A 27,948-nucleotide genomic window follows, 5' to 3' on the forward strand; every position below is an offset into this window, starting at 1 on the left:
TGCTTTTGAACATATGTGCACATAAATGGTGCTGCCTGCCCATGTGTGGAAGGCACTCCCTTCTCATGGCCACCTCTGAAAATCCCTATTTTCCTTCAAAACACAGCTAAAGCAAGAACTTCGACACTGAGCCTTTCCTGACCCTCCCAGCTGTTAGTCTCTCCTCTCTCCCCAAAACTACTGCCTGCCTATTGTGAAAATGTCTACATACCCACATTGTCTTTCTCTTATGGAACGAGAGTTCTGTGAGTGCAGGAATGCCTCCATTTGCATCCCTACACCCCAATACTTAGCACAGTGCCAGGCACACAGGGAGGTCTAGATTATCATTTCAGTGGATGGGAGGAGTTGCCACCGATGAAATCACAGATTTTTGGGAAATGGAAGTGAGTGTATTTTATAATACAACAGAGACCCTTGTATGATCAATGTGTAAGGTACTTTTCATGTCCATTTTACGGAATCTGGGACATAGTCGTGCTGTTTTCCTGATTAAAGATGCTTAGAGTTGGGGATTTTTTTTAAAGTTTAATAATATAATGTCAGCCAATGAGATTATTTATCAGATGCTGACACCTTGGTCAGGAATGAATGGTTCAATCTTAACAGTGTTACTAAAGAGAAAATATGCCCCACTTTACAGTCACCTGATTTATGCATAGTTTACAAACACATAGCAAAAGGGGGAAGTGCCTGTTTTCTCTCTTCTTCCCCTTTTCCCTCCCTTCCTCCTTCTTTCCTACCTAACACACACACACACACACACACACACACACACACGTATGTATATATGTATATACCCACACATACACATTTACACAAAATGAGAAGATCCCAGAATCCTCTGGGTTGGAAGTGAACCTCAGGGTCTATCTCCTGTAACCCACACCTGGAAAGAAAATCCCCACTACAACATTTCCAACATGTAGAGACTTTTCTTTTCTTTTCCAGTGATGGCAACAGGGGCCAAGAGTGTAGAAAGTACCAATGAACACTTTTAAGGTCCTAGGTTCGATTTGATAAATAAATGAAACTGAGAGCAGCCCCAGCTCTAATGATCTGCCTCCCAGAGGCACTCGGCCATGAACCAGCCGTCTGCAGGGACCCAGATAACTCACTTGTGCTTCTCATTGATGTTGGAGATCCTCCAGGCATTGTTCATATCAAAGCCCATCCGCTCAACTTCATTCTTAAATCTTGCTGTGACGTGCTCCCCTAGGGATGAAGAGCAGGTGAGAAACAAGTGAGGCGTGGATCCCGTGCTGCCAGGCAGCTAGGACAAAAGAACAGCTCATCTGCTTGTTCATTACACAGCAAGAGCGGCTCGAACGACAGCGACAAAAATGTGGTCTCCTACTTTTCAGAGAAAATTAATTGCTAACAGGCAACACTATGGCAAGATACCCGAGCACAACTGGCGGTGTGTCCCAAAACATTCTGATGATTAGACCTTCTCTGAAGAGCATCAGTGATCAGGCCCAGGGGAGGCTCAGCAAACACCAAAGTGCTGGGTAAAGAGCTGACCATATGCAAACACATTAGCAAAACAAGGAGAATTGGGCTGTATTAGCATTAATGTGCTGGGGTTTTTTTCAAGAAGAGAGAAATAAAGAGGCAGCAATGGAGCCTAACATTTCCCACTCCTCTAAATGCCAGTAAAACACTCCCATGCTCAGAGTCTGTTTACATTCTAATGACAATCATTAGGCAGGATTCGAATATCCAGGAGTGCAGGATATAAAATAAACAAACACCAAGCAAAATGCGCGGCAGGAGGAATCATCACAACAACACGAGCGGGTCCCCAAATCCAGGGAAAGCCAATATGGTTTATACCAGAGAGCCTTCGTCGTCAGGAAAGGAAATAGGGTGATTTCTCTTGAATGCAAGATAAAATTTCCCTATTTAAATTGCTTCTTTATAGTTCAAGCTCAGTTGCTAAAAGAGAAAAGTAAACTACCAAAAAAACTGGGCTCCAGGGATGTAGGAGGGCAATAATCTGCTAAATCCAACCCATTTTTAGAAAGGATTTGGAAACAAAGTAATTCGCTTCAAGACAGGAAAAAAGTACCTGAATAAGACTAGCATGTGTTACTTGGTCCACTAGCCCATAAACCCCAAGGATTACGGACCTTCTTGCAGCAGGAATGTTAAGGCAGGAAGCCTTCATTCATCCTGTTCCATCACTTGGAGACCATAGAAAGCTACCTAGATTTCCAGGATTGTTCAAAGATGAATGAAAATGCATATACTTGAAGGAAGTAGAAGCTGTAAGCACCCTGAGCCTGAGGCAGTGGTGTAGTATGTTAACCTGGTTTTGCTCATTTTTTTTTTTTTTGTTAAATTCCAAGGAACCTCTGGTTTCAAAATAGCCACCAGAGGCCTTACAGCATGGAGCATGTGCCAGGAGAAGCAAGTTTCCACCTATGATGGGGGGGAGGAAGGGGGAAGAAGATGGGCAGCAGAGGTGGCATCCTGAGTAATGACCTAAAGTAGTGAGTTTCAAGTATTAATTTTATTATAACTCACCCAAGAACATCCAGCTAAGACCATGAATACTAAGGATAAGGGGAAGAAAGACAATTAACAACTGGGCTCCCTCTTGGCTTCCACGTCTGACATAGAATAGCCACCCAGCTCCCACTGGTCATTCTAGACAAGACTCCCACTGATCTTAGGTGATGACCACAGCTGTAGAGCAGTAGAGTCTGAAGGGCGTACCCCCAGTCAGCACTAGCCCAAGTAGAAGTTGGCTCCACAGTGTCCCCGATGACTCCAGCCTTTGTTTACCTTGCCCTCCCCCCCCACAAGGTAATCCTGCTGGCCATCAAGTCATGGCATTCCACAGAAGGAAAAGGGTAGTTCTGGAGACTTCCAGGGGCAGAGCCAAGGTGGTAGAGTAGAGAAAGCTCCAAACAACTTTAAAATAATTCTTCAAATTGAATTCTGGAGTAGCGGAGCCAACAAAAGGTCAGAGTGAGACATTTTTCCAGCCCAAAACTACACTGGAGGTTGAAAGAGAGATCTGTGACATTGGGGAAGGAGGCCTGCCCAGAGACTACATGGATGGAACACCTGTGGTGGGACTAGGTGGCAGTGACAGAAGCAGCAGCAGCTTCAGAAGCTCTTGAGAAGCTCATGTGCTAGCATGAGACACAGGACCAGACACTATTTAGTAACTTTACTGCCTATACTGACTTCTAGGTCATAGTTGAGGGCAGAGGGAAACACTTTTGGGCAAGAGGGAGTGGGAGGCCTCTTCCAGGATCAAGGACTTTAAGGAAGAATATTGTTTCTTGTCCCAAGAAAGAAGGAGCCCTGAGAAGTATCAATTGCAATTCCAAAGGATCAGGGGTCCCTCCTAGGTAAGGACCAGATTGCAGACCAAGAGAACACTGATCACAACTCTCCCCAGATCACACCACCTTCGAAACACTGAAAACTTCCAAACCCCAAGAACTAGCTCTGAAAACAGCAGTGTAAAAAAAGTCTAAAGTCTAAAGCTTGAGACCCTAACTCTAACTCTACCCATGCCAGGAGAAGTTCACCCTAACATTAACATAAAGTTCCACATCAAGAATTAGGGTGGAAAAAGGAAATAACAACAACAACAAAAAAGAACCTGACCACAAAAAGTTATTATGGTGACATGAAACATCAAGAAACAAACTCAGAAAAAGGCAATGAACTCAAAACAGCTACAAGCAAAGCCTCAAAGAAAAATGTGAACTAGACACAAGCCACAGAATTCCTGGAAATACTAAAAATGGATTTTCAAATTCAAATAAGAACAACAGAGGAAAAATTAGGTAAAGAAATGAAAGCAAAGAAATAAAATTATGAAAAGACTTATTATAAAAAGACTTGTTAGATATTTTAAGACTTGTAAAATTATGAAAAGATTTATTAATCCTTAATAAAAGGATTTGTTCTGTAAAATTTAGAATCAGCCAAAAGGCCACACCTCATTTTTAGGGTCTCCCTACATTTCTGGGCTCTGAATTCCTTTTTGTATGAAATGTATGTAGCTCATTAAAATACTCATGAGGATTGTTTGCATTTATTTGTACTTATGTATTCTTTGGGGGGCAAATGTATAATGACTTGTAAGATAAATTGTGTTTTTCCCCAAAAGTTTTACCCAAAGGTTAGGTAAATATTTATTTCATCATTGAATTGATAAGTCATTGGAAAATATATCTAATCAAAAAAATAATTAATAATCAAAAAAATAAAAAGTGTGTATGTGTGTATGTGTGTGTGTGTGTGTGTGTGTGTGTGTATATATATATATATATATATATATATATATATATATATATATATCTTTTAAAAAAAAAGGCCACACCTGAGGACCTAGAAGGCCATATGTGGCCTCAAGGCTGCAGGTTTCCCACCCCAGGTCTAGACATTATATTTCAAGAAGTTATCAAGGAAAACTGCCTATATATCTATATATCCTAGAACCAAAGGGTAAAACAAAAAATGAAAGATTCCACCAATCACCACCTGAAAGAGATCCCAAAATGAAAACTCCCAAGGATATTACAGCCAAATTCCAGAGCTTTGAGGTCAAAGAGAAAACACTCCCAGCAGTCAGAATGCAAGCATTCAAACACCATGGAGTCAGTCAGGATCACACGAAATCTAGCAGCTGTTAAATGAAAGGAGCAGAGGACCTGGAATATGATATTCTGGAAGGCAAAAGAACTGGGATTCTTGGTAACCAAGAATAACCTACCCAGCAAAACTGAGTATAATCTTTCAAGGGGAAAAAACCAGATACTTAATGAAATAGAGGACTTTCGAGCATTCCTAATGAAACAGAGCTGAATACAAATTTTAACTTTCAAATACAAGACTCAAGAGAAACATAGAAAGGTAAACATGAAAGAGAAACCATAAGGGACTCAATAAGATTAAACTGTTTACCTTTCTATATGGAAGATGACACATGTATCATTATTAGGGCATTCAGAAGGACTGTACATAGAAAGAGGGAGCAAGAGTAAGTTGATTATGTTGGAATGCTATATATTAAAAAAAACAGGTAAGAAAAAGGGGTATGCTGGGAGAAAGGAGAGAAGAATGGGGCGAACTATCTCACATAGAGAGGCAGGCAAGGAGGAGCTGTTATACTGGAGGGAAAAATGGGGGAGGGTGACGTTTGGACCTCATTCATATCTAAAATGGTTCAAAAAGGGAAAGTACATACACATATTCAACTGGTAATAATCTTACCCAATAGGAAAGCTGGAGCAAAAGAGAATGGGGGTGGGGGTGGGGAGAAAAGGCGTGGTAATAAAAGAGAAGGCAGATAAAAGGCAGTAGTCAGAAGCAAAATAGATTTAAGAGGAGGGACAGAGTAGAGGGAGAGGGAGGGATAAATAATTAACTTCAGCAAAGCTGCCGGGACATAAAATAAACCCACATAAATCATCAGTATTTCTATATACCACCCCCAAAACCCAGCAGGAAGGGAGAAAAAGAGAAATTTCATTTCAAATAACTGGGGGGGGGGGGGGGAGGGAGCGGTGTGGAGCCAAGATGGCGGCTGGTAAGCAGGGACTACTGTGAGCTCCGTACAGAGTCCCTCCAAAAACCTATAAAAAATGGCTCTGAACCAATTCTAGAATGGCAGAACCCACAGAACAGCAGAGGGAAGCAGGGCTCCAGCCCAGGACAGCCTGGATGGTCTCTGGGTGAGGTCTATTCCACACGGAGCTGGGAGCTGGGAACGGAGTGGAGCAGAGCCCAGCCTGAGCCGCATGGACCGTCCAGACCAGAAGCCGGGCGGAGGGGGCCCCTAGCGCCCTGAATATGTGAGCTGCGGCAGTTACCAGACTCCTCGACCCACAAACACCAAAGACTGCGGAGAAGGTTAGTGGGAAAAGCTGCGGGAGTGGAAGGAGTTCACGGTTCGGCTTCCAGCCCCGGGGGCAGCTGAGGTGGGGCAGCTACAGTTGCTGCTGCTTCCGGCCCCAGGCCCACCTGGTGGGAGGAATTAAGTGGCGGATCAGAGCAGGAGTGCACAGCCTGTTGAAGATCTAAGCCCAGCCCGGGCTGGGGGTTCTTGGGGAAGGAGCAGTGCTGGTGTGACAGAGCTGGCACCTCCCCCCCAAACGTGGAACATAGAACTTGTTAGTCCACAAGCAGTCATACCCCACTGAAAAACTCAAGGGTCAAGTTAGTTGGTTGGGAACATGGCCAGGCAGCGAAAGTGCACCGAGATTCAGTCTCAGACTTTGGATTCTTTCTTTGGTGACAAAGAAGACCAAAACATACAGCCTAAAGAAGACAACAAAGTCACAGAGCCTACAACAAAAGCTTCCAAGAAAAACATGAACTGGTCCCAGACCATGGAAGAGCTCAAAAAGGATTTGGAAAAGCAAGTTAGAGAAGTAGAGGAAAAATTGGGAAGAGAAATGAGAAGGATGTGAGAAAACCATGAAAAACAAATAACTGCAGACAATATAAAATATTTGGGAGTATACCTGCAAACCCAGGGATTATATGAACACAATTACAAAACCCTTTTCATACAAATACAGATCTATACAATTGGAAAAATATTAATTGTTCATGGGTTGGCCCGAGGCAAAATAATACAAAATAATGATTCTACCTAAATTAATTTACTTATTCAGTGCTTTATCAATCAAACTACCAAGGATTTATTCTATAGAGCTAGAAAAAATAATAAAATTCATCTGGAAGAACAAAAGGTGAAGAATACCAAGGTAATCAACAAAAAAAGAAATGTGAAGGAAGGTGGACTAGAGGTTCCAGATTTCAAACTGTATTACAAAGTGGTAATGATCAAAACAATTTGGTATTGGCTGAGAAATGGAGCAGCAGAGTAGTGGACTAGATTAGGTTGACAATACACAGTAGTAAATGACCAAAGTAATCTAGTATTTAATAAACCCAAAGATATAAGTTTTGGGGGTAAAAGCTAACATCTGACAAAAACTGCTGGAAAAACCAGAAAGCAGCTTGGCAGAAATTAGGTACAGACCAACACCTCACACCATCTATCGAGGTAAGGTCAAAATGTGTACATGATTTAGACACAAAGGGTGATATCATAAACAAATTAGAGGAACATCAAACATCTTACCTGTCAGAGCTATGGATAAGGGAAGAATTTATGACCAAGTAAGGTAGAGAGCATTACAGGATATAAAATGGATAATTTTGATTATATTGAATTAAAAAGGTTTAGGTATGCAGGGTGATGTCATAAGTAAATCAGAGGAGCATGGAAAGATATATTTGTCAAATCTATGGATAAGAGAAGAGTATATAACCAAACAAAAATAGATATAGAACATTATGGGATGTAACAGAGATAATTTTGATTACATGAAATTAAAAAGCTTTTGCACCAAAAAAAAAAACAAAAACAAAAACTAATGGAGCCAAAATTAAAAGGAAAACAGGAAACTGGGGGAGAAATTCTGCAGCAAGTTTCTCTGATAAAGGCTTCATTTCTCAAATATAAAGAGAATTGAGTCAAGTTCATAAAATTAAGAGCCATTCTCCAATTGATAAATGGTTAAAGGATATTTCCAGGCAGTTTTCAGAAGAAATCAAACTTATCTATAGTTACATTAAAAAATGCTCTAAATCACTACTGATTAGAGAAATGCAAATTAAAACAACACTTGAGGTACCACCTCACATCTACCAGATTGGCTAACATAACCAAAAAGGAAAATGACAAACGTTGGAGGGGATGTGGAAAAACTGGGGTGCTAATGCATCATTTGATGGAGTTACTGACTAGCCCAACCATTCTGGAGAACATCTGGAATTACGTCCGAAGGGCCATAAAACTATGCATACCTTTTGACCCAGCAATACCACTACTAGGTCTATATTCCGAAGAGAGCAAAGAAAAGGGAAAAGGACCTATTTGAACAAAAAAAAAAATCTACAGCGGCTCTTTTTGTGGTAGCAACGAACTGGAAATTGACCTAATATCTGTCAATTGAGGGACAGCTGAAAATGTTATGGTATATGATTGTGATGGAATAGTATTGTGTTATAAGAAATGATGAGCAGGATGGTTTCAGAAAAACCTGGGAAAACTTATAGGAACTCATGCAAAATGAAGTGAACAGAACTTAACCAGGAGACCATTGTATGCTGTGAGAGCAATGACATTGCTGTTAATGATGATCAACTATGAAAGACTTTGTTGTTTGTAATTGTTGTTCTGTTGTGTCCAACTCTTCACAACCCCATGGACCATACTGGGGTTTTCTTGTCAAAGATACTGGAGTGGTTGGACATTTCCTTTTCCAGTGGATTAAGGAAAATGGGTTAAGTGACTTGCCCAGGGTCATACATCTAGTATCATGCTTCTTAAATAAACTGTGGGTCTCAACCTCACCTGGCAACAGTAAAAGGTTCAGCAATGACCAAAAATTAATTAAAAACCAAATGTGCAATGAATCTGAGGTATTTCTGGCAGCAAGCACTTGCCTGTGTTGCTTCTTCACTGTAGGTTCTGAACACAAAGCATACTCACTTTGCACTGCGCATGCCCTCAGGTCACGCAACACCAAGTAACTGCCAAAATGTGAAAAGGGGTCACAAGTGAAAAAAGTTTAAGAAGCCCTGAATTCTAGTACATGTCTGAGGCCGGATTTGAACCAGACTCCAGGCCCAGCACTCTAACCACTGAGTCATCTGGCTGCCTGGCCAAAGACTTAGCTACTCTCATCAAGACAAGGATCCAGGATAATTCCAAAGGACCCATGATGAAAAATGCTATCCACCTCCAGAGAGAGAACTGATGAACTCTGAATGCAGATTGAAGCAGACTTTTTAAAAGTTTCTTTAACTTCTTTTATTTTCTTTTCTTTTGCAACATGGCTAACATAGACATATGTTTTGCATTATGTCACACGTATAACTGAAATCAAACCGCTTGTCTTCTCAAAGGGAGAGGTGCAGAAGGGAGGAAAAGAATTTGGAACTCAAATTTTTTTTTAAATCTATATAGGAAACATTTAACAGAATAAATAAAAATAATTTTTTAAAAATAAAGAAAAAGGTGGTTCTGCCTCTACTGCAACCATATGAGAATCCACTTGGGCTGTTTATCCACATGGACACTTCTAAAAAAGTAGGCACATGAGATAGAGGAAAAAAGGAGTACAGATGAGAGGTAGAAGAAGGAGAGCAGCAAAACCTCTGGACTGTACGATAAGGCTTGCGTTTCCATCCTAGTATTGACACCAGCTCACAGTGTAATCAGAGGTTACTTCCTCTCCTAAATACGGAAGTCGGATCTAATGGGTGAAGCTTTCTAGGTTTTGACTCTGAAGTTTTGACTCTTCAAGGAAAGAAAAGAGAAGCCAAGTGATAAAGTAGAAATGGCCCTCAACTAGAATCAGAAGGCCAGGGTCTATAACAATAGCTAAGTCCCTTATTCTCTCTAAGCCCAGAAATGATGATCCTTTGAATACAATCTCCTAAAATGAAGTCAAAGGGATAGCGAAAGTAAGAAGGGGAAAAAAGGAGCACATGCCCATCCTCACTTTACAACTCAGAATCAGATCTAGGAGGCGTCAGATCTCATCAATGGAATTCAGAAAGCCATTCATTTTAAGACTTCTTCCAAAGCAAAAGGTTTGAGAGCTAAAGGAAGGCTGTGATAAACCTAGTGTAATAGAGGTGGATTTCACAGCTGCAGAAAAACCTTCATGTGACTCGGAAGCCCTAAGGAACTTTCTTCATCCTCCTCCGTAGCCCATTCGCCACAGTTTAACCTTCTTGCACATGTCAGCATCACACCATAAAAGGCCACCGTTTCATAAACTCTCCAAAGTTGGACCTGTGACCTCAAGGACTCAGGCAGGTCACCTTAATGCAAAGCACCACTTTGAAAATACATCGGTATGACTCACGAGAACCGTGTTTTCATCTTCAGGGAGTAATGCCTGGGCCACTTACATTCACCAATGCTGGGCGGAGGTGGTATAACTAAGCCCTCTTGTGCCAATGGCTACATAGTATGTCAGCTGGCTCTAAGCAGCCACTATCACCAAAGATGGCGGAGAACCCCCTGCTCTGTACAAAAAGGAAAGCAAATACAGTGAAACCAAAAAGCCCAACAAAGTACAACAGTACAATTCTACTGCAGGTAGTGGTAGATGAGCTGCTTCCTGTATAGGCAAACACAAGATAAGAAACACATTTAAGGAAAAGTAAGATGATGGGCTCTAGAACAATCAGAAAGCTGCTCCACACCTCCCCAAGCCCCAAAAGAGTCTGGGCACGTGCAAGAGGAGAATCACAGAATTTTACTTCAGGAGGGGAGCACAAAGGCGATCTTCAATCCCTACACAAATTGTGAATGGGATCTACATCCCAGTCAAGTCATCAGCCTGCCCTTGGCTAACACCTCTAGCAACAAGGAAGTCACACAATCAGGCAGCCCACTCTGGCTTTGTACTGTGCTAATTACGATCAAGATCTTACACACACACACACACACACACACGATAATTTATTTATGAACACAGATAACATTTTCATAGTGCTTTTTGGGGTCTGCAAAGTATTTTACATATTTAAGGCAGGGAAGTAGATAATACAATTCACGAAACTTTACTGTGAAATGGGATAAACCTTCAGCTGTTTAAGAAACTCGCCTGGCCAGAATGATAAATTCCTTGAGATTTCCAGATGTCTAAGGTGTTACCTAAGGTCCTTTTCAATTCATGTTGTACGAAAAATAATTTTATTTTTGATGCTTTTGTCTTTATATCATATTCATTTCTGAACATAGCCCTCATCCACCCAGTGAAAGTTTCAAGATCTTCTTTACACAAAGTTGAAATGCACCTCCCTGGCAAGCAAAGTAAGAAGTCTAACACCAACTCCATGCATCAACCATTCAAATATTTTAAGATGGTGACCCTGTCAGCACATTTTAAAAATTTCTCCAGGCAAAATACCGATTTCTTCCATCTTCAAGAATTTTAAAAAGAAGAAAGGCTAAAGCTTATGGTCAAAGTCAATAAAACCATGAAAGTTGGAGGCGTGGAAGAGGAAGAAGAGGAATAGGTATAAAGGGTAATACAACCTTGTTAAAAAGTCCTGCACAAAAGAACCCAGGGGAACCTCCTGCAGCTTAAAAGAGACCCAATAAGAACATAATAGTGCAGAGATTCAAAGGTTTGGATGGAGCCTGTGAACTCAAAATCTACAGGGGAAATAAGCCCAGGAGGGATGAGGAGAAATCAAGAATTAAATTCTGAAGACATTCACAGAAATGATCCAAACGAGAAGGGGAAAGGGGAGGTGACTAATGTGGCTGCACAGGGAATTCCCCACCAACCTGGATTTTGAGAAGATGGAAGAAGATCCTAGAAGATGAAAATAAAAGTCTGGCATAGTTTGGAAGGAAGAGAGCCAGAAGTACCAAACTCCAAATAAACAAGGAAAGCCAAGGACAATGAAAAGTTCTGACAATGATTTGGGCTTTTCTTCTTCTTCAATCTGTACTGAGGCACAAGTTTGACAGGCTAGACTGCAGCAGTTTTCAGGACCCCTTTAGAATTCTCCAAAATTAGTGAGTTCTGGTTTGTGTGAATTATGTCTATCACTATTTACCATCTTAGAAATCAAAACATCTTAGTATTATTATTATGAATATAGTTTTGACCCTGTAGATTATGTGTATTTTCTGATGGACCCCCAAGGGCTCCCAGCCGGCACATAGAGAGCTGGACTTTCTGAACAGGCTGCATAGCTAGATCTAAACAGTCATCAATCTCTCCCTCCCATAGAGACCAGGCCACCTCCACAACCCAAACCCAAACCCAAACCACAGGGACTCAGCCCCTCGATCCCTGGGATTGACAGAAGAGTTATCACTTGATCTGGTCCAGAGCCAGGCCTTTATAGCACCTCTCCTCCATTTCCAGACCATGCATCCATAAGCATACTCTGTACTTTCTTTCTGGTTCTCCTTATGTGTGGGGGTTATTATTATTAGAAAATAGGCTCTTTGAAGATATGGATTGTCTTACTTCCTTGTATTTTTATCCTGAGTGCTTATCAAAGTGCCTGACACATAATAAATGCTTCATAAATGCTTTATCATTTGCTCATTCTTCTACAAATGAAAGTACACAAAATATATTCAAAATCCTTTGGGGGAGAGAAGAAAGGGCTCAGAAAATGACTCATGTAGGTGGTGGCACTTGAGCTAAGCCCTGAAGGATCCAGAGAGAGATGACAAGGAAAAACCATTCTAGGGATGGGGGAAAGCCTATCCAAAAGCCCAGAGACCCAAGGTGGAATGTCTCATATGAGGGACAGCAAGTAGATCAGTCTGCTTGGAAGAGGAGTAACAGATATTAAGTCTGCAAAGGCAAGTGGGAACCAGACAACTTTGTATTTGCTCCTAGGGACAATAAGGTATTACTGAAGTTTCTTGCCCAGGGAAGTGGTTTGAACAGACCCATTTTAAGAAAATCACTTGGCAGCTGTCTGGAGGATGGTCTGAAGAGGGGAGAAACCCACACAAGCAGACCAATTAGGTGGCTATTACAAGAGTCCAGGCAAGAGGTGATGAGAGATGAAAGTGTTCCTGGCTGAAAACTGCCCATCACGAAGTAGGAGATAGTGGTCTAAAGTTCCAGTGCTTAGCACAGTGCCTGGCACATAGCAGGCACTTCACAAATGGCAACTGACTGACTGATTCAGCAGAGAGTAAATATGGCTAGAACTAGAGATGTGGCTATTTTTAGACAGAAATAATTCAATCCATTAGAGCTCAGAAGATCACCTAGGCAAATCAGCCTAAGCTTTTAGGTATACACACAAATGGAAAACAATTTCCTGTCAGACAGAAATGGTACAGCGGCTCCCCAAGGGCCCAGCTGGCAGTCATTGCTACCTGTGCCTGCAGAGCCCCAAGGCCTTTCTCCCTCAGAAGATGCTGCCTCCCAGGCCCAAGGCAAGTGGCTACAAAGCAGCTCATCTTCAGGGCGCCAGGAGCTGTCATCTTTCTTTTTCCACTCTGCTCCAGACTCTCCAGCTTTGGCCATGAATCCCTGACCACCACCCCCCACACCCCATCTTCAGGCCCCTCCCAGGTATAGTCCTCCTCTATTGGAAGGCAAGCTTCATAAGAGAAGAGATGGTTATTCTTCTTGTCTGTATTGGCTCTTAGCATAGCTCCAGGCACACAGCAGGTGCTTAATCAGTGGGGCTGGACAGTCTCTTTTTTTTGTAATTGCATCCCCAGGTGCTTAGGAAAGGGCCTCAGACATAGTAAGCACTGAATAAATGTCACTGTATCAGTACAACAGCCCTTTTGGTTCCAATTTTATCTCTCCTTTTATTTTTAATTTTTCTACTTCTATGCTTTCTGTAAGTGTAATTATTATCTCTTGACTTCCCAGGATTTTTTTAGGGGCACACTCAATTCATTGATCTTTTTTGGAAATACTATGTTCAGATATAAATTTTTCTTTGAGCTGAAGTCATCATAAATTGTCTCAATGTTCTATTAATATAGGATTTGTTCTTTGGCCTACTCATTAATTAGGGTCACTTTTTTTTCCATTCAAGTTTTGTCTTTTGCTCCTGTTTCCCCGAATAATTACAATTTCTGTTACAGTGTGGTCTCTAAAGTATTATTTTGGCATTTATTTCTGAGTTCTCTACATTATGTGATCCCAACAAATGCGTGTGCTAAACTGAAATAAATAGGTATAATACTTGAGATTCTTATTCAATAAACGTGAAAGGTCTTTAATATCTAGTTTTCCTAACAGACTATTCTTCAGATTCTCCATTTCTTTCTTATCTTTCTATTGATTTATTTGAGCAAAGATAGAAATGTCAAGTTAAAAGAAATAATCAAAATAAGAAGATACAGCATGCAATTAAAACAGTTCCAAACTGACCTACTTAAACAAGCTAGCAACACAGCGAAATGGAAATGGATAAAGGAAAAGATATTCACACAGATTACGAAAAGAGTCTAAAAATTTCTTTGCCAACAAATAGTAGTTGTATAACTGTAGGCATGTTACATTCTCTAAATCTGTTTTCTTATCTATAAAATGGAAACAATGATACCTGTACTACCTACGTCACTGGTAGGAATGAAATTCATGTAAAATAATGACTATAAAATTCTTCATAATTCAAAAAGCACAATATAGAGTACTAAATTAAATTTTCAGCAAATAATAGGGATACTGCAGGTGCATAGGAGAGCAAAGTAGGTAAAATGAGAAAGTAATTGGTAACTCTGATCCAAAGGAAAATAAAAGAAGCTAAAATCTGATATATTAAACAACATATTTAGTAGAACCTAAACATATTTAGTAGAAATTCCAGAAGCTAAACTGTATGGACAAAAATGACATTATTATCTTTATAAAGGTTATGGGCTTAAAAAATGGATATTTTGCAGAAACATCTGGCACACTGTCAATTTTTGGTGGGGAGGAGCCACACAGAGGAAATAACATCTAATTCTCCTTTCTACTTCACTACTGTTTTCTGAATCATGAAGTGCTTTAAAACACGAGGAGATGAAGTGTTCAATAAAATGTATATGGAATAGCTATAAAAGAAGAGGTATTTATTATAGTGTTTCTAACCAATTATCAACGTACTTCTAAATTCTGTCACAGGGATGATGATCTGGGTTTCAGTCCCAGCAGACTTCATTAATAAGCTCTGTGAACTTGTCCTAATGACCTGTCCTGCCTCAGCCTCAGCTTCCACATATGTAAAACAAGAAAGTCAGGCTCAAGTACCTTGAATCTCCTTTTCCATTTTAAAAAAACTACCATCTTAGGAATTGAGAAACATTTTTACTCAATGCTCAAGTAAGGGACTTTCTCCTTGTCTAAAATTCCACACTTGGATGTAAAGGGGTTGAAAGCCTTTAAAGTATGAGTGATGCCTACCTGGCCGGCACAGGTCCCCATGCTGCTCCTTCTCACTGGCATAGACCTCCATGCACCAAGCATGATATGCAAATGAGAAGAGATCCTCTATCTTCGAAGGAGGCCGGATCGCATTGTTCAGTCTCTTAAGCCACTCTTGACACTGCTCAAAGGTTGAGAACTGACACCTTTTTAGGGAAAAAAAAAAATCAATCAACAAGCCTCAATTTAGGGTCTCTTAGGTGCCAGGCATTATGCTAGCTGGTGAGAAAATGAAGAAAAAAACGAAACCCTAAGTAAGCTTATGTTCTAACAGCTGAGAAAATGGACGTGTGTAAATTAGGATCCTGTCTTTAATGACCTTCCCATTCAGACCTCATCAAATGCTATACTACTGAATGCTCTTAGGGTAACAGAGTCTATTAGAGTTAGAGGCATCTGAGACTTGTCCTCCTGCCAGACTGGAAGTCTCCTGAGGAAAAACATATGCCTGGCCAATTCTACACAGACACTACTGAGGTATGTGTTCCGCACTGACGAGGAAGTACATCTTAGTGGGGAGAAGAAAGGAAGGTCCTTGGAGGCACTGATGGTTCGGGTCTAAGGCCTGTCTTTGGTGTGCCCTGGAGATGCTGGGCAAGTCATTTCATTTACTTCCTTCCTCCCTGCCTCTGGTTTCTGGCCTCTCTCTCAGACTCTACATTACATATGAGATGCTGGTCTGCATCAGTGTGCAAGTCCAACAATGAGGAATGCCTTACATCGATGAAATCACAGGTCTGAATCCAAAAAAATAGGCAACACTTTGTATTAGTGCCCAGGGGAGACAAAGATGAGAAACCAAATTTGGCATCTTCCTGGACCCAAGCAGTGTTAGGCAGAGAGCAGCTGATTCCAATTTTATTGAAATGAATCGCATTTATTGTTGTTATTGAGTCATTTCAGTCGTGTCTGACTCTCCATGACCCCATCTGGGGTTTTCTTGGCTGAGATACCGGAGTGGTTTGCCATTTCCTTCTCTAGCTCATATTACAGATGAGGAAACTGAGGCAAACAGGGTGAAGTGACTTGCCCAGGGTCACAGAGCCAGTAAATGTCCAAGGCTGGATTTGAACTCAGGTCTTCCTGACTCTAGGCCTGTGCTCTTTCCATTGCACTAGCCAATTAGCTCTAAGAAGAGAAAGCAAACAAGCATATGAGTCACTTCGAGACTAGCTAAACAAAGCCAAAGAAAGCCGAATATACTAAGTGCTGATTCTGCATTTAATGAGCTATGCAATCTCAGGCAAGTCACTTCACCTTGATGGGCCTCTTCACTGGTCAAATGGAAATGACCATAAGCTCAAAGAGTGGTGGTATCAAGGAGAGCAAATGAGATCATGGATGGCAAATGCATTAGAACTGTAAAATCTGGCAAGAACTGAATTTACTCCTATCGCTGTTGTTCAATTACATTCAGTTCCCTCTCACAACTTCTGAATCTGCCTCAACATTAACAAGTAGAGAGAGAGTTCTTCAGAAACGTCTTCCTCAAACCATTCTCCTTTCTGAATCTCAAAACAGAAATCAGCCATCAAAAATTCACTCTCTACTACTCTTCCTCTTGGTTTTGAGAGGGCCGAATGGGGAAGGGCCAGGATTTGGCTACCACTGCACACAGACACCTTCAATAAGTTTGACTTTTTTTTAAAAAGCTAATGAAATTTGCCATTCAGCTCACTAAAAGCAAGGGCCATCAGGTGGTATTTCATACACTAGGGACAAGAGTACACCAGCATCAATCTTTTAAAAAATCCATAAATCATTTTTGGAAGAGGCTTCAAACAGTGAGTCTCTCTCCATCTTTCATTTAAACCATTCATTAAGCTAAATGTCAGTAGTATCTTCTCAAACTGTATGTAACTCACTCTGCTCTTGAGGTTACAGGAAACTTTAATGCAGGTGAAGGAAAATAAAAATCCCAGGACTAGGACCCCATTCCCTAAATGCTAGCTCTTGTTCTCAACTGGCTGGCCAGATGACCATTTTTGTAGAACTTCTTCACATGGGCTGGAATCACTCCTCTCCACATGCAGAGATACTTGAACTACCTGCCCTATAGAATTAGTAAAGGGAAGTCCTTGGTGAACTGTGAAGTGATATGTGGGTGCGTGCGTGCGTGTGTGCGTGCGTGTGTGTGTGTGTGTGTGTGTGTGTGTGTGTACACATGGAGGGGGCTATTATTATAATGATAAATAATAAAAGTTATTTTAAAAACATTTTTTAAATTTTCCCTTTCAGAAATTAGGGTTTAGGTGGCGATTTTCACATTTTTTCCAGGATGCACTAAGTAACAACTGCATTTAAAATATTCAAGGTAACTTTTAAATATATCAATTTAACACAACTCCCTTTAATAAGATGACCTCTAAGGTCATTCCAACTCTAAATTCTATCATCCTACTAATGCCTTCTATGTACAGTGGGCAGACTGATGAAAAATAGCCCAGTCCCTCCCCACATGGAGCTTATGATCTACTCAATCAACCTAAGATATCTACATAGATATAGACAAGTAAAGGGTAATGAGGGCAAACAGGGAAGAAAAGGCTTTCAGCCACAAACAATGAAGGAGACTTTGTGGAGAAGGCAAGCCTTCAGCTAAGCCACAGATTTTTGGCCAATGTCACCAAATCCATTTCTGAATGGACAGTTCAGGCAGGTGAGATAATGCCTTTTATTCATCTGAGAATCCACCAGGAGCATCTACCATAGAGCCCTGCATGTAGCAGGCACCAATAGCTTGGCTGAACTGAATCTGAACTGAAATGAGAATTTGTCTGGCATGGCACAAGCAGGGCACTCAGTGGTCACAGGGAGATCCACAACTTTCTGGTCTGAGTGAAGTGACAAAGGAACAAATGGGCATGCATTGTTTTTCAGGAGACGTGTTCCAAACCTTAAGTTAACTTTTCTACTATGACCTAGGAGAGTCCAAAATCAGGACAATTTAATAGGCCACCATTCAGTGGACCCTGCAGCCCCTCTGCTGCCTAACTGCAGGACCATACCACTAAACAGGCTAGAGACTGCTCTTGTGAAGAAGTTGGACAAAGGAAAGCTACAAGACACAGCCAGGTCCTATGGGAAGTTAAATGAGTTAGCTTGAGCCCAAGGGAGAACTTCATTTTCTCCTCACTCCCAAACCACTTGCTGTTCTCCCAACCCTCCCTGTAGCTGCGCTATGCACTGTGGGCTCCGGATATTCCTGATGCCTGAAAAGAAGCTGCCCCACAGCCGGAAGGAGCTCGCATTCACCTGGACAAACATTTATTAAGAGTGTCCCATGTGCAAGAGACTTCGAGGTCACCCAAACAAAAGGGCATATTCCCTTCAGAAGGTGACAACTCTGCACCCACACCTGCTCCCTCTCAGCATTCCCCCACACTACAAGGTAGAATGTGTGCACGTACCTGATAACTTTGCAGTCTTTGCAAGTCAAATGAAGTTGAAATATATCTCGGCATTCAACACTCTCTATGAGCTGTAACGGAACCTGCAATTAAAAAGATTCAATCCCTTTATTCCATAAGGTGCTGGCACCAGGCTGAGGCACAGGGTCTGAAGGTGAGACAAGGACAAGTACAAACACATCTGGACCTCCAGTGTTTCCAGCGCTTTCCCCATTCAGTGAATTAGGTCCCTCAAGCCAAGGTCACAAGTATGTCACACCATGAAGGGAAAACAACAACAACAAAACCACCAGTGTGTCCCCCAAAGCACCGCTGGGCTATAAATGATTTCTCGATGTGTCTTTGAAAGGCACCAGACGGAATTCTTCTTATGAAGCTTCTCGAGCCTCCAATCTTTCACAGAAGAGTCAACGACAGAGAGTGAAAAGAACAAGGGTTAGGGGGCCCCCAGAGCTTGGCCATGCTGAGTCACTGGGCCCCCTCTCTCAATCCCAATTGCCTTCCTGCATTAAGCAGGCTAATCTCTCTCCCAAGGTCCAAGATCTCCCAGTGGCCTTTTCTTAATCCTCATTCTCTTTGACCTCTGCACAGCTTTGGACACTGCTGACTCTGCTCCCAAGATCCTCTCTTCACTCTAGGTTTTCAGGAAACCGAGACTCCTGGTCCTCCTCCTACTTCTCTGACCACTCCTCCTGTGTCTCCTTTGCTGGAGCCTCTCCAGATCACCTCATCTAACCAGAGGTATCCCTCAGGGTTCTGTCCTGGGCCCTCTTCTCTTCTTCTCCAACTATACTTAACTTGTTAATCTCATCAGTTCCCATACATTCAATTACCAGTCCAGCCCTAACCTCCCTACTGATCTCTAAGCTCACACATCCAACTGCTTGCTGGACTTCTCCAACTGGATGTTCTGTAAATATCTTCAATTCAACACATCCAAAACTAAACTTACTATCTTTCCCTCCAAGTTCTTCCCACTTCCAAATTTCCCTCTTACTGTCAAGGGCACCACCATCCTCTCAGGTGACAGCCTTGACTTTTCCTTCTGTCTCACACCCTAGAGTGGGCATTTCCTCCCAGCTCTGGGCATTCCCATTGGGATGCCTGCAATGTTCTCCATTCTTCACCTGTCTCCTGGCTTTTTTCAAGTCCCAGATAAAATCACACCTTCTACAGAAAGCCTTTCCTGACCACCCCCCCCCTGCAACTGCCCTTCCCTCTATTATTTCCTATTTGTCCTGTCTCTATCTCATTTATACATATTTATTTGCTTGCTGTCTCCCCCATTAGACTGCAAATTGAAGACAGAGACTATCTTTTGCCTTTCTTTGTATCACCAGCACTTAGGACAGTGCCTCACACATAGTAGGTGCTTAATAAATGTTTGGGTTTTTTTTCCATTTCTTTTTAAATTTTTTAAATTCATTTTAAACTTAAATAAAAGATGAAAAAAGGGAAAAAAAGAGACATTTCCACATACATAACAGAACATAAGAAAGGATTCAATATAAAACAAATCTCCATTTCACAAAAAAATTATATAATCAATTCTGCACATTATTTTCAAAGCTACCCAGCTTTTCTGTGCTTCCTTCTAGGTTTTCTTTCATTCTCTTCAGTATACTTTCCTTTTTCCCCCTCCCTCCCTAGAGAAGGCTACAATTAAATGTGAATATATATATGTGTGTGTGTGTGTGTGTGTGTGTGTGTGTGTGTATATATATGTATATATATGTACACACACACATACACACACACATCTATAAACATACACATATACACCTCCAGAAAAAGAACTGATGAACAGAAACATGCATAGTATGGTTTTATATATATGATATATATGTGTATGTTTATAGATAGAGGCCAAGTCTTTCCATATTTTTCTAAATCAACCAGTTCCATCTTTCCTTATATCTCAAAAGTATTACATCACAATTATATCCTATCTGAGAAAGTTTCCCCCTAATTATCTGCTTTCATTCTAATCTTGGCTACACTGGTTTTATTTATACAAGAAAATTTTAATTTAAAATAACTGAAATTATCCATTTTACACTTCAACAATGTTCTCACCTTATAATATAGTTTAAAGCCTGGTACTGCTGAATATCCTTCCTTCACATTTTTTCCCCTTAGTTTTTCTGAAATTCTTGACCTTTTGTTCTTCCAAACGAAGTTATTTTTTCTAGTTCAGTAAAATAATTCTTAGTAATTTAATTAAGACGGCATTGAATAAATAGGTTAGGTAAAATTGCTATTTTTATTCATATTAGCTTTACCTACCCATGAACAATGAATATTTCTCCAATTATTTAAATCTGACTCTATTTGTATACAGAGTGTTTTACATTTATGTTCATGTAGTTCCCATTTCTGTTTTGGCAGGTATACTTTCAGGTGTTTTATTCTGTCTACTCATGTTAAATGATCGAGAATAATATTGGTAATACATAGCATAGTTTCTCTTTTTTCTTTCACAATCAAATCTACTTATAGTTTTAATTTTGTCTGAGATTATGATTATTACCCCCGCTTTTTTTTACATAATAAATTCTACTCCAGCCCTTTATTTTAGTGTGTAGCTCTCATTTTTTTATTGTTTCCTGAAAGTGATATATTGTTGAATTCCGATTTTTAATCCACTTTGCTGTTTCCTTTGTAAGAGAAATTCATCCCATTCACATTCTAAGTTATGATTACTTGTTGTGCACTGCCCTCCATCGTATTTTCCTTTTCTTGCACTATTTATCCTATCCCTCTCCTCACTCAATCTAATTTACTTCTACCCACCACCTTGCCCTCCTATTCCTTACTCACCACCCCAGTCTCTCCCTTACCTGCTACCTTAATCTACCCATCTTTCTAAGAGTTTCTCCCTTATCCACTCCCCTCTCCAAATTCTTCATCTATACACTCTTCCAAAAGTCCCTCCCTTATCCTATTCCCTAGCCCTCTTATGTCTTTCTAAATTTAGAAGACTTTTATATGTCCTTCTAGATAGATGTTATTCCCTCTTTAACCCATTTCCAATGAGAATAAGGTTCCAGCACTACCAGCCTCCCCCACACTTGCTCTTTTCTTTTTCAATTCTTCCTCTATCAAGCCTCATTTGTATGAGATAATTACTCCTTTTTATCTCATCCTACAATTTTATTTTTTTTTAGAATCACCCTCATGATACACAGTTCAGCCCAAGCCTTTCTTTCAAACTACTCAAATAATGATAACAATCATAAGAGTACTGATAACATTTTCATATATAAGAGAACAGCTTGACCTTATTGAGTCTCTTATAATTGGTCTTTAATGTTTACTTTATATTTCTCCTGGATCTTTCATGTTGAATTTTCCATTAAACTCTACTCTTTTTGTCACAAATACTTGAAAGTCTCTCAATTCGTTAAATGCCCTTTCCCCTCTCCCCCCCATTCAGGAGCATACTTAACTTTGCTGGGTAAGCTACCCTTGGTTGTAATCCCAGCTCTTTTGCTCTACAAAATATACTATTCCAAGACCTACAGTCCTTCAATGTAGCAGCTGTTAGGTCTTGTGTAATCCCTGACTGTAGCTCCACAATATTTAAATTTTTTAAATTTAAAGTTTTTTTCTTGTTGCTTGCAATATTTTCTCCTTAACCTGGGAACTCTGAAACTTGGCATGATATTCCTCCTGGGATCTCTTTCAGGTGGTGACTGGTGGATTGTTTTCTATTTCTGCTTTAAGAACTTCAAGGAAATTTTCCTTAATAATTTCTTGTAATATTGTATCAAAATTCTTTTTCTGATCATAACATTCAGGTGGTCTGACTATTCTTATATTGTCTCTCCTCAATCTGTTCTCCAGATCAGTTGTTTTCCCGATGAGATGTTTTACATTCCCTTCTGTTTTTTCTTTCTTTTGATTTTGTTTTACTATTTCTTGGTGTCTTGATAACATCATTAACTTCTCCTTGCCCAATTCTACTTTTCAAGGAATTATTTTCTTCTTTAAGTTTTTGTTTCTCTATTTCTAGTTGGTTGACTTTCTTTTACTAATTGGATTGCTCTTTTTTTTTCTTCTCATTTTTCCTAGGTCTCTTTTATTTGATTTCTTAAGTCCTTTTTAAGTTCTTCTAAGAACTTTTTTTGTGCTTGGGACCATTTGACATTTCTCACAGAAAAAGGAGTGGTTTTTTTTGCTCCACTATCTTCCTCTGAATATGAACCTATATCTTCTCTATTGCCATACTAGCTATCTATGGTTGGGTTCTTTCTCCTTATTCATTTTTATTTTGTTTTTAGTAGCTTATTATTATAATCAAGTTCCAATCCTGAGGTGTGGGGAGTGATATCCCAAGCCTCAGGTCCTTCTGTTATTTTCTGAGCTCTGTCCTGGGGCCCAACCTTGGCACACCTCTCTACCTCTAAGCCATGGCTAGGGCCTCCAAGCACACTGTCTCACAAAGGCTCTTGCTCTTTGTGGTCCCTCTGGTAGATACAAACTTCAGCTGTCCTCTCTGCCCTAGAATTGAAACCAGGGACTCTGCTCTACCGCAAGTGCCCATAGCCAACAGAGTCCCCACCCTTCTGCTAATGCACTTACCAGGGAGCTTCTAGTGATGGCCATCCAGGGTAATGACCATGAATAAGCATTAGGGAAAGGGGCTGCAGAAAGGGCTTCTGACTCTACAAACCCCTGGTCATGTTTCTAGATGGTCCAGGCCAGGCTTCAGGAAGATGAAAGAGAAGGAGTCTAGGTCCCTTTTCCCCAACAGCCATGCCATCCTTCCCAGTCCTTCAAGTATCATGTCAGGAAGTAGAGTAGGGCTGGATGGGGAGGAGGGCATTCCAAAGGGATTTTTACCAGCTTAGGAGAGGACTCAAATGAAACCCTCCTAGAGAGAAACTACAGAGAGACACTCTTCATCTCACTCTGCCTCGTTCCAAGTTCTCGTTTCTACCTGGCTGCTGTCCTCTGGACTTCTCTAACTGATTTCTCCCCCATGTCCCAGGAAGTTCTTGGGAAGTCTCCCCATCAGCCTTGGTATCCCACCTCATCCGCACCCTCTGTTCCATAGAGGGTGGAGCCAAGCCTCCATTTAAGGAAAGAGCTCAGCTCAGGCATCTCTTCATTTCTCACCTGGATGAACTACTTGGGGACTACTCTGCCTCTTCCCTTATGATCCTGAGTAGGGGTGCCTCCTTTCCTACCCCAAAGGCTTTTCGCTTTCTTTGGTAAGTTGTCTTCCTCTATTAGATTGTAAAGTCCTTGAAGGCAGGGACTATCTTCCTTTTTTGTATTTGTAGCCTAGGCACTTAGCAGTTGCTTAATAAATGGTTATTGACTACTGAGTGCTTGCTCACCACATAAGTCAGTCTGCAAGGTCATTCTCATTCCATGGAAAGAATGGAACTTTTGCTTCTTATGCCAGTTCAAATAAGGCTGTGGAAACAGTTTGACAAGTTTCTGCATTCAAAAAGGGAGAAGTTCTCCCTTGATTCTGGCCTTCCCTCTGCTAAACGTGGCCTGGAGAGAAGTGTTCTGGGTCTAAGCAGGGAAAGAGATGGGACATGAGAGTCTCAGGAAGAAGGCTGGCTAATGTGGGGAGTTGGGGGAAACCCAACTAAGACTGGGGGCAGAGGTCTAAAGATAGAATATGGGAGTCTATGTAGGGCTAGGGGTTTCCATCTAAGACTAAAACCTTCATCTAGGAACTACCAAGAATATAATCTGTAGGTCTTCCTTCTGGTTTTAATATGGCAGTACTAGGACAAGAGAGAAGATTTTGCCAGGAGGCACTGCTGGATGTATGCCTATAGGGCCTCTGTGTCTATGTAGTCCTGTATCCCAAGATGCTAAAAACTGAAGCTGCTGCTGAAAGGTGGCTCAGGAAGGAAGGAAACTCTGAGGAGAAAGGAGGAGAAGAAGCTCTGGAGGGTAGGAGAAAAGGCACATGGAAGGAAAGACTGAAGTAACCTGGGTCCTTTGACTCTGGAAAAGGCAGAACTTTTAGGAGATTCAGATCCTTTATCAAATGAGAAGAGCTTCCCTGTTTAAGCTTATGGGGCTTCTCTGAAAGTCAAATGAAACCCTAACTCCCTAATGGGAGTCTTTTATAAACTGTAAAGCAAAATAATTAAAAAGTAGAGTATTCTTAATTTGAAAAAGAAAAGGTAAAAAAGTTATCTGTTCCAACTCTTTCATCTCACGGAAGAGGGCAGTGGCCTGCCCAGGCATGCTGGCTGTGCTAGTGGCAGGGCTAGGACCGGCCTCCTGGGGCCCCCTTCCAGCTCAATTCATTGGACCACACCTGCCACTTGTGCCCCAGCTCCTACTAGAGTCAAAGCAATAACAACGAGGGATGCTAAGCAAACACTCGCCACCCAAACAAATGCCAGCGCTCCTGCCACAACAGCGCTACACGCTCCTGCTGGCCAACCTGCCTAGGTTAAGAGGGTTCTTGGATTGCACGGAGAACAAAAATGAGAACTGGTAAAGGAAACACCAGCTGACTTCACATCTGCCAGGCCTGGGAATGGCTGACCCCTATTGAGGCCAGAGATCCTAAGTATCACTCTCCCTAATACTATGGGAGATGGTACAAGGATGGGAGAAAGGGGGCCCTCCTCTGGGCGCCCATCAGTCTACACCCTCTCCTAGCCTCTCGACCTGGGAAAGGCACTCTTTCTCCTCTGGGAAGGAAGCCGTGTTCACTGGGGAGCTTCCCTCTACTGAACTTGACCTTCCCCTCACCACCAGGATCCTTCAGCAGAAGTTTATCCTTGGTATGAACCCTGTTTATTCTGACAAGTCTAATGGTAATCTGTTTTCCTGGGGATCTTTAAGAAGATGCCTGCAGGTGATGGAGGGAAATAGAAAAAGGCCTCCAAAAACTTAGCTTTCTGGTTAGATGTCTTGGATCACTTAACTCTGTCCTAGAGTTAGAGGTGTGGAGTAGCACAGGACATCAGAAATCATCTAGACCAGGGATGGGAAACCCGTGGCCTTGAAGTCACATGTGGCCCTCTAGCTCCTCAAGTGCAGCTCTTTGAGTGAATCCAATTTTCACAGAACAAATCCTTGGCTCAGTAACTATTTACATTTAAATTAATACCACAATAATTTTTCAGCCATTATATTCCATTAGGATTTTTTAATCTATTCATTTTCTTTTTTAAAAAAGTTTTAAGCTCTACATGTTCCTGGGGCCAACCCACCACTGTTGATTTCCTCCCTGGCCTACTCTTGGTCCCACTGATAATCTCACAATCCCCTCAAGCTCATGCCAGGAAACAGTAACATCCCTCCCCTGCACCCCTTCCCTCACAAACCCACGCAACACTGCTAGTCCACTCTCCAACAGGCAGCAGCAACAATCGAGCCACAGCGACAGAAAAGCAATCCCAGTTTTGGTTGAGTAGGCATGCGATGCATCTTGCTGTCACACTGCTCAGAGTTCAGATAACCATGCTTCTACCAGATTTCTCAAATATCCTTGCTTTTAAAAATAGCTACAACTCTAGACAAGAGGAAAAATGTATATAAGAAGGGAAACAAAAGCCCTTTTTAAAACCGGTGGGAGTCTGATTACAACACGTACTCCCATTCTTTAGTCAAGGTGAAACAAACAACAGACAAAAATGCCATCATCGTGCAGGAAGAGCCCCGGCCACACACCTTGACCTTCTAGTTATGGACCAAAAGGTCCTGCCCTGGGGGTCTGAAGGCCTGTGCACCTGGGACAAGGGACTGTCCTTGGGCTGGGTTACATTGTCTCTATGGCCCTGGGAGTGAAGGCTCTAAAGCTGACTTGCTATGTGACCTTGGGCAGGACAAGGCACCTTTCTAGGCCTCACTTTGCTCATCTGATGGATGTCTTCTAAGGTTCCAGCTTCAAATCTGGAACAATATGACTCTATGATCTTCCTCTGTTAGACACACCTAAGCCCATCCTCAATTCCCCACAAGCTCAGAAAAGTCACCTTAGTTCTTTTCCTTTGACACTCAAAGCCCCATCAGTGAGACAGCTGCTGTGTGGGACATTACTGATAGTAGAGTAGGAGAGAGAACACCAGCATTCTGGGAGCCAGAGGACCTGGGTTTGAGTCCTGACTCTTGGGCCATCTCCTAAGGGAAGCCCTACCTGATTCACTCCACAAAATGAGCATGAGTTTACTTACCTGCTGTTATCCCTCCAGGAGAATGGTAAACTCCTTGAGGGTAGAAACTGCTTTTTATTTTTGTCTTTCTATGGCCAGCTCCTTGCACACAAGAGATGCTGAATAAATGTGCGATGAATTGAAATTGCTTCCCTTTCTGAGAGTCAGTTTCCACATTTAGAAATGGAGATGACAGTACAGCAACCCAGAGGACTGAATTCACCACCCATCTTGTGTCAGAGATGATGGACTTAAGCTCCAGAAGAAGACAAACATTTTTGGAAGTAATCAAAGTAGGAATTTCATTTGTTGGATTATGTAGGTATGCTGTAAAGAGTTTCTCTTGTTTATTTGTTTTTCTAGTGGGGGTGGGAATGGGGCAGTAAAGAGAGAACAAAAATTTTTTAAATGGATTTAAAAATCCTAATGGAAAACAATGGCTGAGAAATTACTGTGGTATTAATTTAAATGTAAATAGTTACTGAGCCAAGTCTAGTTGCCTATATTTAATGTTCAATATTAAATTTTAATGAAATATTTAATAATAAAAAGAAAAAAAATGTGAAAGTATTTTGTAACAATAAAGTACTGCAGCTCACATTTATAAAGCATATTACTTTTTCAAAGGACTTTCTTCACAATCCAGTGAGTTGAAGAATAAGGATTAATTATTGTGTCCATTTGGAAAATGTACAAGCTCCAGGAGGGCTGGGATTGTAATATTTTGTCTCTGCATCCCTAGTATTGTGCTTTGTACACAGTAGGCACTTAATAAGTGCTTGGCAACTTGAAGAGGAGAAAACTAAGGCCCAGCAAGATTAGCCCCTGATTCCCCATTTGTAAGGGCTAAGTGTGAAAGCCCCAAGATCAGTGAATTTGGACTTGGAAAGGGCCCAGGACTGTCAGTTTACAGTTGAGCAGAGTAAAGTAGAGCGAGGCAAAGTAATCTGCCCAGCATCATGCCTACCACAGAGCTGAACTTCACACTTAGGTCCTCAGTATCCAAATCTGCTCTTTTGTTCTTGGCTCTTTCTCACTTCCCTATCCCCCCACCCCCACCCCACTCTGCCTCCAATCTTTCGCTCTGTCACCATTACCTTCCATAAATAGTAAGGTTCCTGCATTATACAACTACCCCCAATTGGAAAAAGTGAGGGCAACTGAGCTCCCTCCTAGCTGCCTCTGAACAATCTGCCCCGCCCAGAACTGCTGACCTAGCAAGCCTAGCCCTGGTACTGCAATTGTGATGTGACTTCAAAGGCCAATGCTGAATTCGGAAATGAGCTCTTGGACAATAGCTGGCCTACCCTTTTTGGCCCGGCATGATTATACCCCTTTATGGCCCACCAAGCCTTTTGTTTTACCATTCAAACACAATGTCCTCATTACAATGCTCTGGGATTCCTCCATCAAATCCAGTCC

At 41.4% G+C, this 27,948-nt stretch overlaps 1 protein-coding gene across 4 annotated transcripts in view; it reads right to left on the minus strand.

Annotated features, from left to right (window-relative positions):
* Window positions 1–27,948, minus strand: part of MTMR3 (myotubularin related protein 3) — a 186,641-nt gene that overhangs the window by 34,101 nt on the left and 124,592 nt on the right. For all 4 annotated transcript variants that reach the window (XM_036757345.1, XM_036757361.1, XM_036757337.1 and 1 more), the window contains exons 6-8: window positions 18,386–18,468; window positions 14,955–15,121; window positions 1,119–1,215 (exon numbers count right to left, since the gene is read on the minus strand). In XM_036757345.1, the coding sequence (XP_036613240.1) occupies window positions 1,119–1,215; window positions 14,955–15,121; window positions 18,386–18,468 (347 nt within the window). The remainder of the gene's footprint in view (window positions 1–1,118; window positions 1,216–14,954; window positions 15,122–18,385; window positions 18,469–27,948) is intronic.

The sequence above is a fragment of the Trichosurus vulpecula genome, chromosome 1, assembly GCF_011100635.1.
Source record: "Trichosurus vulpecula isolate mTriVul1 chromosome 1, mTriVul1.pri, whole genome shotgun sequence".
Classification (NCBI taxonomy): Eukaryota; Metazoa; Chordata; class Mammalia; order Diprotodontia; family Phalangeridae; genus Trichosurus; species Trichosurus vulpecula.